This window comes from Eutrigla gurnardus (genome assembly GCF_963514095.1).
Source record: "Eutrigla gurnardus genome assembly, chromosome: 4".
Lineage (NCBI taxonomy): Eukaryota > Metazoa > Chordata > Actinopteri > Perciformes > Triglidae > Eutrigla > Eutrigla gurnardus.
Genome location: NC_139918.1, coordinates 26,419,801 through 26,433,760, shown reverse-complemented (window position 1 = coordinate 26,433,760; position 13,960 = coordinate 26,419,801). Strand labels below are relative to the sequence as shown.

The 13,960-nt window shown below is 40.8% G+C and overlaps 2 protein-coding genes across 2 annotated transcripts in view; both read right to left on the bottom strand.

Annotated features, from left to right (window-relative positions):
* Window positions 1–2,931, bottom strand: part of arhgap21b (Rho GTPase activating protein 21b) — a 33,897-nt gene extending 30,966 nt beyond the window's left edge. Inside the window, exons 1-2 of the mRNA XM_084007554.1 lie at window positions 2,744–2,931; window positions 1,580–1,793 (exon numbers count right to left, since the gene is read on the bottom strand). Of these exons, the coding sequence (XP_083863680.1) occupies window positions 1,580–1,651 (72 nt within the window). The 5' untranslated portion in view covers window positions 1,652–1,793; window positions 2,744–2,931. The remainder of the gene's footprint in view (window positions 1–1,579; window positions 1,794–2,743) is intronic.
* A 1,749-nt stretch (window positions 2,932–4,680) lies between these two features.
* Window positions 4,681–11,792, bottom strand: prtfdc1b (phosphoribosyl transferase domain containing 1b). Its single transcript, XM_084007615.1, has 9 exons — window positions 11,618–11,792; window positions 11,353–11,459; window positions 10,364–10,547; window positions 10,139–10,204; window positions 7,173–7,190; window positions 5,978–6,060; window positions 5,809–5,855; window positions 5,598–5,674; window positions 4,681–5,177 (listed from the first exon to the last, which is right to left on the bottom strand). Exons 1-9 carry the CDS (start codon window positions 11,663–11,665, stop codon window positions 5,130–5,132), a joined length of 678 nt encoding a protein of 225 aa, XP_083863741.1. The 5' UTR covers window positions 11,666–11,792; the 3' UTR covers window positions 4,681–5,129.
* Between the last annotated feature and the right edge of the window lie 2,168 nt (window positions 11,793–13,960).

The window sequence follows — 13,960 nt, the reverse complement described above, 5'->3', positions numbered from 1 at the left end:
AAAATATAACATCCGCCAGGCCGATGTGGAACAAGTCAAAGAGAAGAAGAGAAAAGACTGAATAGTTAAGTTTTATGAGAGAAGGATGGAAGTGGTGTCATACAAGCCCTAAAGTAGCTATTACTGGGAGACAACAAGGTCAAAGTCGAATACACTAGAATAGACACACTAGCTTAGTATCACCAAATATTATTTAGATTATACAGCAGGAGGGCATTAATGAATATTGTCGAACAACGATATGCTACGTAAAGATATAGAGGAGTGACGTCTTCCTGAGCAGAGAATGAAGTCACACTCTCTCTGTGTGTGTTGTTATCCTTGCTTTTAGGCACACCATTCATCATCAACTGAGACCATTGAAATTTGTTGCAACAACAAAAAGAGAAAAAAAAGGTGAATTTCTGAAGTCATAAAATCCACAACAAAATGTCCAGAAAATCGAGGGTTTCCGGCTCAAAATTAGCACATTAATTGTTTTGTGTGAGGTTTTCCCTCACACTGCACAACACTGTCAGACAAAAACAAATCTAAAACATGTTACTTATGCATTATGCAAAAGATTTGTTTCTATAAAAAGAAACAAAAGGAAAGCCGTACATTACCTGGGGTTATATTGTGGGAACAATGTTGTGCATCTGAGTAGTTGAACACTATTAGATTAAATAATTAAAGTACTTTTGAAGTTGGGAGGCTATATCCAGATGGCTACAATAGCAGCGGTAAGCACATTATCCAGGTTTGGGTTTTCTTTTTTAGCTGTGTACACTGTCTGTGTATGACTTCTGAATGTGTCCTGTGTTAAAATATCATTGATTGTTTGGTCATATGAAAAGGGATATTTACTCTTGATTCATTTTGTCTTCTCAAAGTAATGAATATCCTTTACTCCCCTGTGCTCCATCCAATTATCTAAAAATAAAATCCAGTATATCTAAGTGAGAACACGAGGAGCTTTAGAGTCCTTGTTTACAGACTTTTCACATACAAGCTGGGAGGCTTAAGAAAAGAGCTGATTATATTACATTAAAGGCAACGGAGAGAATAAAAGAAAAACTATAGATTCTATAAATAGATGTCCTTCTGTTTCAAAGGGTACGGGTTTCGCTACCTACAGTAGTTTGCCATGAAGGTCTCTATTCAGACTACAAGCTTTAAGGAGCAGATGGTGTCCTGTCTGGTATCACAGGGTTCACGGCTTAAAAATCTGAAAGACGGGGTCTTGAATAAACTGCTTCAATGCCATTGTCTTCTCCCACTCCCACCAGTAATTAAGATTTTTAATTTCTAATGAAATGCTACTCTTCAAATTAAACTCCTGTTTTGAGAAGAAGGTTCCAGGAAAACAGAAATCTGACAGCTATAACTAGCAAAAAACAATAAAAAATAACGAAGTACTGGTGAGATAATGAGCAACACAGTTCAGCAGGACTCGTTACAAACACAAACAGCTGGTGCCAAAGTGGTCAAACACACAACCCCCCTCCCACCAACAACACCTTATTGAAAGAGGGAAACCAAAATCACTTTCCTGATAAAAACAACAGACAAATTCCCATTTCTTGGGGTCACTGCATACCTCACAGAAAGAAGACCGCGCTTGCTGTCTCTCGTCATCGTCACAAGAATGGGACCAACGTGATGCCATCATTCAAGGTAAAATCCCGTTATCCGTGGACGCCCATATCGAAGAAGAAGAAGGAGAAAAAAAAGGTAGCTCCAGCAGTATGCGAGAAAAGATGATCCACTCTGTCAAAGTTACACCTCCATTCTGGCTTGATGTCTTAATCCATCTGTTGAAGTGAGAGAGAGAGGAGGAGAGTTTGGAGGGTGCAGATATATGTTAATCACAAATAAATGTATATTCAGCTCAGACATGGATCAATACATCAGCTGTTCAACTCGCATAATAGTGACCATCTGTGGTTCATTGTGGACAATGACATCATGCAACAGGTCTTGAACTTTAACTCTACTATATTATAGTATAGTCATTGTGACGTTGCTGTGGAAACGGGATGACTGAGGGTGCGTGTGAGTAATAACACCGGGGATGAGGAAACACGAGCACAATGCAACAAAAAAAAGTAGTCCCACACTCTCAACTTTATTATTATTGTTGTTATTATTGTGTGTGGATGCGGTGAAGACGTGACAAACCGCCCCATCCGGGTACCCGGTTCGTCTCCTCCAGCTCCAGCTCCAACAAACGTGGATCGCGTCGACGCTTCGCGATGAATGGCCGGCAACAAGTGGACTTAGCGACGGAACGTTAAAGTCCAACTCCGTCACGTTGGGTTTGGGGTTTGGGGAAAACTAACGTACACAACCGGGATTTTAAATGTCCGTGTTGTATTTGGTTTATATCAATCAAAAGCCACATTTCACGTAGAGTTGGTGGATTTTACCATCTCGTTGGGGAGAGGGGGGGAACCTTTGGTCAAGTGGTGCGCGAGCGTGTCGAGCTGTTGTTCTCCAGCGACTAAAAAAAACTATTTTTTTCTCCTCCTTTGTTACTTTTAATTATTTTTTATTTTAAAAACAGCCAAAGCGAGATGTTAGAATGGCGGTTAAACACACTTTAACACAACTGTAACGCGTGTAAAGTGAGTTAAAAAGCAACAAACACACACACACACAAAAAAAGCCACCGACCACCACCACCACCACCGACAACAGGCTGCCTGCTAGCGCTGCGGTTAGCATCCATGCTAGCGGCTGGAGTTACAGAACAAAGTTTTACCTGTGTGGTTGGAGGCGTCGTTACGGGCGGGCGGCGGCGACGGCGGCTGTCCACGAAGGCGACGAGACGACGAACACTCATGGCGTGGAAGCTTCGAGAGAAGATGGCCAACGCGTTGACATTGTTCCGTGTAAGTTTCGGTACCAAAAACAACGGCTTCCCGGTGATTATTCCAAAACGCCACTCAGGGGAGGCGCATGGTGCAGCAGTAGTTTTTTTTTTTTTTTTCCTGACTCTCTCTCCCTCTCTCCCCCCTCCCCTCCCTCTTTCATTCTCCCCCCTCCCTCTCCCTGTCTCTCTCTCCCTGGGAGTCCACCTTCGGTCAACAGACCGCTCTCAGCCAATCACAAGCGACGTTGTATTTGACCGGACCAATCAGGTACGAGCTAACAAAAGAAGTGAGCTGCGCTGCTTAAAAAGGTGGTGTGTGTGTGTTTTTTAACCGTTTCAACTGCAAAGAGCAAACATCTTGTAGACGACAAAAGTTGAAGTAACACACAACTTCACATTTCACCCATTTAAAAATAATAATAATAAAAATCCTGCCCGCCTTTCGTTGAATATAAAAAAAACAACGAGGCCGAGTCACATGTTCTTGGTTCAAAGTGAGGTCGGGAAGAGGGAGCTGGCATGTGGATGAGGAATGTGAGGCGTGTATAATCTTTCCTCTCATCTTTGCTGCCATTGTACAACCTCTCCCCCAATAATATATATCACAAGAAAGCATAATTCTCATTAAATACTCAACACAGATTACACGGGTTCAGATTGTGTCTGCAGCACCGAAATACATGCTTCCAGCCCCCCCCTGACAAATGCCTCCTTTATTCCCCCTCCGCCAAAAGGGACCACCTGTTCTCAGGGGCAGCTTTTGTTGCAGGGGTCGAGACTTTCACAAAGCTGCCCCCCCAGTCCGGCCAGTATCCACTTCCAGGAGCTCCACTGTGTGATACAAGTGTTGATGTCAATTCCATACATCTTTGAAATACTTCCTTAAAAAAGTTGTTTGTGTTTTTTCCTCTCATATTTTTTTTTTTTTTTTTTTTAATGGTTGGAAATAAGTATATTTATCCAAATGCTTTACTTGCAAGCACATTAGAGATATTTCACTATCAATTCAAATTATTTATTTGACCTATTTCTATCTATGTTACATGTTATCAGTTCATAAAACATGATGTATTGTTGAATATTCAACCAAACAAAAAGTAGTTGGAATTAGCCCCACCTGACCAACGGCAACAGTAAAAGGAAATTCTGTATCGGCACATTTTTCCTGAAGTTTTACTCAAGAAAGAATTTAAATACAGGATGTTTACTCATACTTGGAGTATTTTCAAAGTGTGTTATTGTTACTTTATTCAAGTAAATACTTGCACAACAGGATAATGTAATTGGAGTCCTTCAAGTCATTCATTCTTGGACCTAATTTCAGTAAAAAGGTCAGAGTCAATTCATTGTAAACCCCAGTAGACCTCAGTAAGAGAGCAAGAAAAGAAAAAAAGGGTTTTTATGGCTTAAAGCCGCAGGAGTCAGATGTCAGATGTGTACAAAGAGCACAGCTCAACAAAACGGACTCTCTTTTGTTCCTTTTTTACCACTTCACATGCAGTCTAGTTTGGTTTTTAAATCAAAGAACGGTAAAAAAAAACAGCGGCTCTGGTCCGTCTTAAAACCAGAATCACTTAACATTAACAGTTTTAGAGAATCGAGCAGTCCGTTCTATTAGCACATTACGACTACAATGATTGCATGAAAAGACGTGATTTAAATGCACAAAGGAAGAGGATGTTTTTAACGACGGAGCCCTCTTTTGTACATCATCAGCCTCAGGGAAAAAAAACACTTTTTTCTATCCAAGACACCACTTCAAACAAAGTTTGAACAGCTGAAAATTCAGCAAACAGTGTGAGAAATAATGTGACATAACAACGACATGCTCAAAAAGACTTTATTGAATTACAAAATGAAAAATGTGAAATGATCCCACTACACCTCAAACACAGAAATAAAATGAGGTAGTTAGTTAAACTACTTTGTTTCCCCCCCTGAGTGTTAGAAATCCAACTACACCATTAAAAAAAAACCCAAAAAAGGCAACAAACAGGTGAAGAAAATGTGAAATTCTATCACCAATCCCAATAAAACTCATCACATTCAAACGGGACGCAATTATCAAGTTGCATAAAATGTACGAAAAGTAAAAAATGCTTTCTTTGCAATCACGACGGATGAAGCTCACGGTCGGGTCTGTTGTTAAAATAGATTGTAGGAGGAATGTTGCAACTAAACGGGAGCGTGCATGAGATCGATGTGGTGTCAGCAGCTGGAAGTCGACGGCATCTCTGCTGGACGGCGTCTGCATGACAGGCTCCTCCTCCTTTTTTTAAATCTTGTATTTGGTCTTCCCGCTTTCGCTGATCACACAGATGTGCTGAAAAAACAACCGGGAGAAAGAGAGTGTTTATTTGATGACAGTTAAAGGGTTAATATTCTATAAATGAATGAATATTTTGAGTTACAATCAGGAGAGAAGTTGGTTCAAAGAAAAAAATAAGTGAAATTAATTGTTTTTTGCTCATAGCTTTAATTATATTGAGAATATTTCATTTTATGAATGAGTGGTATTATTAAAAAAAACTGGCACTTAAAGGGTTAACATTCTTTAAATGAATGAATATTTTGAGTTATAATCAGGAGGGAGGTTGGTTGAAAGATTTAGCAAAAAATAATATATATAAAATATATATATAGACAGGATTTTATGGTAGCATGTCTTTGTGTGACTGTTTTTGAGGAGGGTACGAGGGTTAAGACATCACAAGCTCTTTCGTCTCAAACAAACCCGACTTACATCCAGGTCTCTGAAGTACTCGTTGTAGTCTAAGGCGTATCCCACCACAAACCGATCGGGTATCTCAAAGCCCACGTCTGCAGAGGAAACCAAAGACAAAGCAGATCATTAACGCGTCCACGGGTTCCACTGACTCACTGACTTAGCAGGCTGATTGTTGTCTTGTGTGAGTGAACCGCTGACTCATGAAGAGGGTTGGTCAGGTACGTACAGTCAGGGAGACACGCCGCGTTGTGCGGTACTCGCTTCACCAGCAATCTGAGGGGAAAGAACAGAACCACGACATCATATGGACAGGTTTCGTTCTCTCTCTGTCTAGACTGGAAGGCGGATGTGGAGTGATTCACGTGGCCGGCTCAGGTTTGAGGTCGTTCACTTACCCGGCTACTTTGATCATTTTGGGCCTGAAGGCTTCGACGTGCTTCAGCAGAGTCTTCATCGTCTTCCCGGTGCCTACAATCGCCTTTAAAAAAAACAGAGAAATGGATTGAGAAAGTGTGAGATTGTCATTACGAAACTGCAGGCGGAAAAAACAGATCCGTCTCACAAACACACGGTACAGTGGAAAAGGAGGAAGTTGGTCGCACTGTAAGTCGTATCCCTATAAAAAGACTTCAACTAGAAAAGGGGAATTAAAAACAAGAAGAGTGTGGAGTCTTCTGACCGCTCGCATGAGGAAGAGGTCAAAGTGGCGGTTTGTGTCGTCATGTATATGCAGGTCAACGCGTAGAAAGCATCGACCTCACACACCAAACACGGTTCACCTGTGACGTGATGCTGAGAGGAGGAGGAGGGGGGGAGGAAGAGCACCGGCGTGTCCCGTTACTCACCGAGGATCTTATTTCTTAACTTAATGAAAGAAGCCAATCAAACAAAAAGACGACTTTGGGTTGTTCTCGTTTGTATTTTTATAAGAAAACTTTCCACCAGATTGTCCGACGAGGAAAAAGCACCTTAAAGTAAATCTGAAATTATGTAGTTCTTTACGTCCAAATGCAGTTGAATATTTATATCAAAAATAAAAGCAGATTTTAGAAAATAAGTAGATAAAAGATCAATAACAGTGTGTAAAGTACATTAACGTTCATTGTTTGGATGCAGTGCAACAAGCTACAAACACTAATCTGATATATCATTGCCTTATAAAGTGGATTTGGCTCTTTGGTTAGTGTTATATTATATATTATATTCTGTTTTGGTTCCTTGGCAACTTAATGCTCGTCTAACTTTGTCTCGTCTGTCTGCTGTTTGGAGCCGAGTAGCTAGCGTACTTTAGGAAAACAGTGAATTTGTGCTGCGTAAAACCAAAACAAAGAGCTGAAAGGTGCAAAAAAATAACCCCGACTGTATGACTATATTGATTTATTTACTCTAAACGTCATTTCTTCCCCCCATGATAACATCTAACAAGTTAAAAGTTTACAAAAAAAGAAAACAGCTCGTATTTCTCCAAATATAGGTCAGCCAATTAAGAAGTTTGCTCATGTTGTAATGGCTCCTCTTGACCCGGATACGAGAGGAGAAAACAATCAGGCACATAGTTTAGAGGAAGGAGGAGGAACGGGGTTGACTCACCTCCACAATCAGGACGTTCTTATGACGAGACGGTGGGTCGAGACGAGAGGAAAGCAAACGGAACAGAACATATCAGCAAATGAGACATCTCATTTATGTTTGTTTCCCTTCACACGGGATTCTTTTAAAGCCTGAAAAACGTTTTACTCAAAAGGGCTTTTGGTTGCTAAATTGGATGGAAATCAAATGGAAAATACAATAGAAAAGAATAAAAAAATATACTAAAAAACTTAAAAAGGTATAAACGTATAAAAGTATGTAAAAAAGACCAAAACTATTCACAGTCTGTGCAGTTGAGCAGCAGTTTTTGTATAGGCTCAGAGAAGATATGGATAAAGTGCAAATATGAAGACATGGATATAAAAATAATAATAATAATAATAATAATAATAATAATAATAATAAATACAAATAAATAAATACATTTTTAAAAAAGTGAGAAAATGTCCAAAGTGCAAATATGAAGATATGGATGTATAAAAAAAAAAAATACAAATAAATAAATACATTTTAAAAAGTGAAAAAAGTGGAGGAACTTTACATTTTATATATATAAAATACATTTATAAAATAAATATAAATATATATATATAAAAGGATATATAAAAGTACTAAAAAGGGAATTATCATTATGAATTTCTCTTTTTTTTTTTGAGGGGTAAAAGCATGCGCATCAATAACCAACCTCCTCTTATTAAAGCGAGCGCCATCAGTAAAACCCATTATTTTATATCGCCGATGACGACACAAGGAAGCGAAGCAGCACAAAAGCATCGTCCACATTGGAAGTCTATACGTCGCTGCACTCCCTCTCCTTCCGAATGTCACAGTGAAATAGCTGAGATTCTGCAAATGTTTGCCTAATCAACTGGAGACAACTGGGCTCTATTTATACGGAGAGACACAATCCAAGCTCCAGTCCCACTGAGCCGGGTCACGGAAGAAAAACAGGAGAAATACTGCCATGCAAGTGGAGGTTTTACTTCTCAGACAAAAAGTATTTTCCAGTCATTCAAGCACTTTTCAAACATTTCCAGGTGCATTTCCATGCTTTTCCAGCACCTTCCAGCTGTGGTAAACTCCATATTTGTATCAATCCAATGGTCAGTATTCAGTCTACTTATTATGTCACTTGTTCATCACATTAAATGAGATGTTATTGTCCTCTAAACAACCAACATGATGTTTGGAGACAGCTTTTTACAGAAGGACCACAAATGAAAGGAAAACTAATTCCACTAACAGATCCACAGAAATATAATCACCAACTATTTTCATCATCTGTTCATCATCAAAAGTCATTGAAATGCAGAAATGTCACAAAATGCTGTTTTCAGTCCCTCAAATATGGAGATCTTCTTTCCTCTGTTCTATCATAGATGTCATCACATAGAACACACATTTCAAGACCTTTATTCTACATCCAAGCACTTTGCAAACCTTGGAAAACGCCACACTAAAATGTGGTTTCAAGGATATATGCTGTCAGGTACAAATTAACTAATGTGCTCCTCGTCACGCAACCGCTTCACTTCTTCCGGCGAAACGTCGCGGCGCTCCGTCACAAACAACGTGACTAAATTTAGCCGTTCATCGCGGGGAGCTCAGGGATTTCACAAGCACGCCTCAAATACTGAGAGGGAAAAAAGAAGCCATGACTCAAACTTACTACCTCATATCCTATTCATGTTTCGGGCATTTATGGCCACGCCTGGCTGTGTGTGTATGTGTGTGTGTTCAGATGGTGAGTGTTCAGATCAGCTGATTCACACCAGCTAGAAATACTGTTTGTGAGTAATGACTCCCGTAGTCGTGCTTGAGTAATTCATCCCTGAACGAACACACACACACACACACACACACACACACACACACACACACACACACACACACACACACACACACACACACACACACACACACACACACACACACACACACACACACACACACACACACACACAGGATGTGACATCATTTCTTAACCGTCTACGAAGCACCTGGACCGACATTCGGGAGAGTGATGACGTCATAATAAGAGCTTCACTGTGTTCTGATGAAAAACTTATTTTTTGTTGTTAGATTAATTATTTACAGCCAAAAAAACAAAAAAAAATCTGTCTTTGTATTTTTAGATCAACATCCAATGTTTTTATTCTTCCTGGAAAACAAGAATATGACGCATGCTGACGTCAACTAGTACCAACCAACGACATCACGACATCCATCTGTACATCAATCTGAACCCGCGGCTCAAAAGGTCGTTAGCTAATCTTTCTAGCCATCAAATCAAATTCCTGCCGACCGTCAACCTGTCAATGTTTCACTGGGAAACACGTCACCAAGAAAACAAGCAGAGAAAACAGAGAAGTCTCAGAAGTCTCTTGTGTTTTTCCTCATTTAATCCTCTCACAGCCTCTTTAGATCCATGAATGGAGTCAGGTCCCCGTCCTGATCTACGATAGGAAGTACATTCTCCCATCAACACAGATTTAATGTTTCCCCTCCACTCCGATAAAGCAGAGGAGGCATTTAAATAATCACATTACCACGTATCTGATCACCATCTCTGATCTCCTCCAACGGAGGCACTGGAGCGTTTCCCAGAGGGAAGGCTGTCCTCTAGAGGCCACCCTCCATCATTACACCTCCATCCTGACTTCCACGCAATGTTGGAGACGTCTCATCCAAGACAGCCCCTCCACCACCAAAGCCTTCAGCATATAATACTACCACTACTACTACTACTATTACCACTTCTACTACTACTACTAATAATAATACTAATAATAATAATGACCTTATTTAAAAAACAACAGTTTACAAAGTGCTTTTGACAGCAGAATACCGTCAGATACATAAATACAACAAACACATTAGCAGAGATAAGGTAAAAAATACATATATAAATAAATAAAATATAAATAAATAAAAAGTTAAAACGGGCGATATAAGAAGAGAATTACCTTTCCTTCCAAGAAAGACAAATCCTCCGCTCCGATGATGTGGAGATCCTCCGTCGACTGGTCGTTCTGAGGGAATCCAAATCCACAGAAGCAAAGAGGGTTATTTTTACATACACAAATATAAATAAAAGATTAATTAAAGGGTAAATCTGTGTTTTTTTTTTCCTCCTTTGCCTCTACTTTGATTCTACTCAAATACACCATAATGTTAGAGCCGAGGCTGACCAGGTAGCTCTTGAGCCGGATGAAGTGGACCCTCATGGGGATGCTGCGGTTGGAGTTGCGGCTGAGGGCCTTGATCTGGTCCACCAGGTCTGCACAGAACTGGTAGCCCCCCTTCAGCACGCACAGCACCACGATGTCGTGGTCGCCCAGGTCGTCCATGATGTTCCGAGCCAGACGCTCCGTCCTTGTGAGCGACGTGAGAAGTCAACTTTTAAACACTTTTCTTAACGATGCATGATGGGGATTTTTTTTTTATTATTCTCATTTCAAATGGAGGCATTTTATTCTCAATAGTCCTTCTAAATAGACCAGCCTACCCTTCTAGTCTGAAACGCTCCGTCGTCATGCATTTCAATGAAATTGCGTTGCTAGGCAACAGCTAGGGTCCATGTTTACTTCCTGTCAGCTGATTCAGTTCATTCACAAACTCTGCAACCAAAAACTAAACTGGGACGTGTTTAGAATGTTTACAGTAAAAAGGATGTGATATATGATAGCGAGAGATAGAGGATAGAGGTGAGACAGAGGAACCACATGCTTTAAAGGAAAACCACAGCCCCTCATGATGGGGCTGTCATATTATACAAGTTTTAATACTATTAATACGACTTACGAATTCACACAGTCGGGGAGTTTTTACCAGCTGTCCTTCCTGCATGTTGCAGATGAAACTTTTGTTTTTTTTATCTCTATTATATGTTTAACTTCTTCGTAGTTCTGTAAGTTTATGGTTTGCTCCTGTACGTGAAATATGCTGTAGACTGATCCATGTTTGTGATTGGTCAAATGCAAAGCCTCTTTCATGTGCACGCGCTCACAGCTGGAAAGGGAAACCCTGGGTTGATAAGCAGCTTCGTGTGACCTCTGACCTGTGATTGCCTTTGTTTGGGTGACTGGATAACTGTTAGATAGGTATGTTGAACTCGCGGAGTGCTACAGGTCTCTGGTCTCGGAAGGCAGGGGGGGGGGGGTAGTTTCGGGAGTCGTACCTGTCCATGATGACGCCGTGCGGGACGAGGACGCAGTCCAGGTCTCCGGAGTAGTGAGCCGGGTAGCTGAACAGGTCCAGACTGTAGCCCGGCGAGTCATCGGTAATCTGGGAGGAAGCAGAAAAAAGAGTTTGATCACCGAGACGCGAAATAAACCCACAGAGTGCGCGGAGTGATCTGCACGTGCGTCCGCGAAGGAGGGAACTTTTTTTGTGTTTGTTGCTCCGCCATGACACTTTTTTATTTCTAATTAATACTTAATTACCACAATTCCGTCGCTTCTTCCTTCGAACTGGACGGCGACGTCTGCCATGTTGTTTTCTCCCTGCACACACACACACACACACACACACACAGAGAGAAAAAGGGGCTCGTGCTGGTGGCCCCCGCGTGCGCAGAGAGGAGGAGCGTCGGAGTGCAGGAATGTTGGGGGGAACTATCCAACAGGTCGCATCCATCCGCGTTTGGTGTAATGCGGCTCTGCTGCCGCTGGGGGCAGCGCGGAGCCGATTTATCACCATTTATATCACCACGTGGACTTAATTTAACACATTTATGCAACAATATAAGAATACCAGGTTACAAGAAATTTAATTTAAGTATTATTTGGAGTTATTTGTACTTCTGCACTACAATTCATATTGTACTTTTTTACTACATTTATTTGACAGGTTTATGCTACTTTATTTTGCAGTTTAATTATACAAAATAAAAGCAACAAGTACATAATTTTAAATGTTTTTATTTCATATTTTTTAATATTAAAAGTGATGTACACATAAATGCATCACTGATTATTATCCAATCATATAGATTATTCTGAAATGGGCCATTCTGCACAATGAGTATATACTTTTTGAGTTGTAAGTATATTTTGCTGCTTTTATACTTTAAACAAAAATGTAACTCTGTCTGCTTTTACTCGTGTGAAATATGTTTGTGCTTCTTCCCCCACAGATCAACCAGGGAGCTCTGCAGGAAAGATGATGTCATCACTCTGGGGAGACAAAAGAAACTCGTTTTTAGAGTTACGCAACTGTGAGAACAAAAATAAGTGAAAAGCAGAACACAAGCAGAATAGTTTCAGTTCTGTGCCAGACAGAAATACTTCCCACTTTTATTGAAACGCCACCTTCATCTTGTGGATGACATCGCCACCTAGTGGAGAGGGATGGATCCTCCTGGCTGCCTTTGTTTCCAATCACATCATCCGGTTTGTAAACTGATTCAATATTCCCATTTATTTATTTTTTCTCTTGAACATTCAACAAACATTGTCTCATCCTTTCTGCCTAAACAAGAGAGAAGGAAGACCTGACAGCCTGAAGACACACCCAGTCCTCCTGTGTCCTCCTACCTAACGGGTCTGTGTGTGTGCGTGTGTGCGTGTGTGTGTGTGTGTGTGTGTGTGTGTGTGTGTGTGTGTGTGTGTGTGTGAGAGACAGCTTGTAAATGAGTTGATTTAGGGATGGAGCACCCAGGGGACCCGTGTGGTCAGTTAGTCCAGCATCAGCATCATCAGCCTCAGCATCATCATCAGCCTCAGCACAATCAGCCTCAGCATCATCATCAGCCTCAGCAGCATCATCATCATCATCAGGGGGGTCTGTGGTGTCTGAGCCGCCCTCCCACGCTCCTCTTCGGCAGCTGTAATTATAAACAGTGTACAGTGACAGCTGGGGGAGGCAGATGTCAACAGCAACATTAGATTTCAATCAGCGTGCACCGTGTCACCGCCCCCCCCCCCCCCGAGGAACGCCGAGGTGTTAAAACCACGCCCGCGTGACCAAAGCAACTCAACCCAAAAATGCAACTTATTTCAGTGAAGACGATGAAGCTGCAGCTCGATGCTTTCTTGTTGTTGGGATGTGAAGCCCTGTCACATTGTTTTTGATGCCCTCTCTGTTGGGGGGGGGGGGGGGGGGGGGGGGTTGCCCTCCAGGCGCGCGAGGAGCCGTCTGGATTTTTGGCATTTCGCACGCGCTCAGCAGTCAAGGCCTGTGACCGTCCGCGCACTTTCCAACCAACTGCTCCCCTCCAACCCTCGCTGCTGCTGCTGCTGTCGTCGGGCCAATTATGAATATTCAGTCGCCGTGAAAGTAATTGTGTGAGACGTGCGACTGTCTGGCCGGATAGAGTCAGTGTGATGTCGGAGGAGGGATGTGACCGCTCTCCTCCTCCTCCAGTCACAGTTGGGATGTGACAAAAAGATGATATATATCTTTAAAAAAAAGAATATACATGCGTGTTAAAAATATTTATTTAGAGATATATAAACATTTAAAAGATGTGTTTTCTATAGATATTTTTAAATATATATATTAAATGTGTCCATATTTTTCTATACTGTGTATATATATTTGAAAAATATATATATATATAGATATTTGAAAATATATATATTCACATTTTTTTAAATATTTTTTTCTCTTCAAAAAAATGTATTCTTGCACAGGATGACAAATAAAAATATTGGGTCTACTTTAGTGATATTTGCTATGAAATATTTTTAGTTTATTTGTATTTTTAAATGCAACTATATTTGTGACCAGTTTTCAACATATGCAAGAAACCCTAAGTAAACAAACTCATTATAGCTCATGTTTTG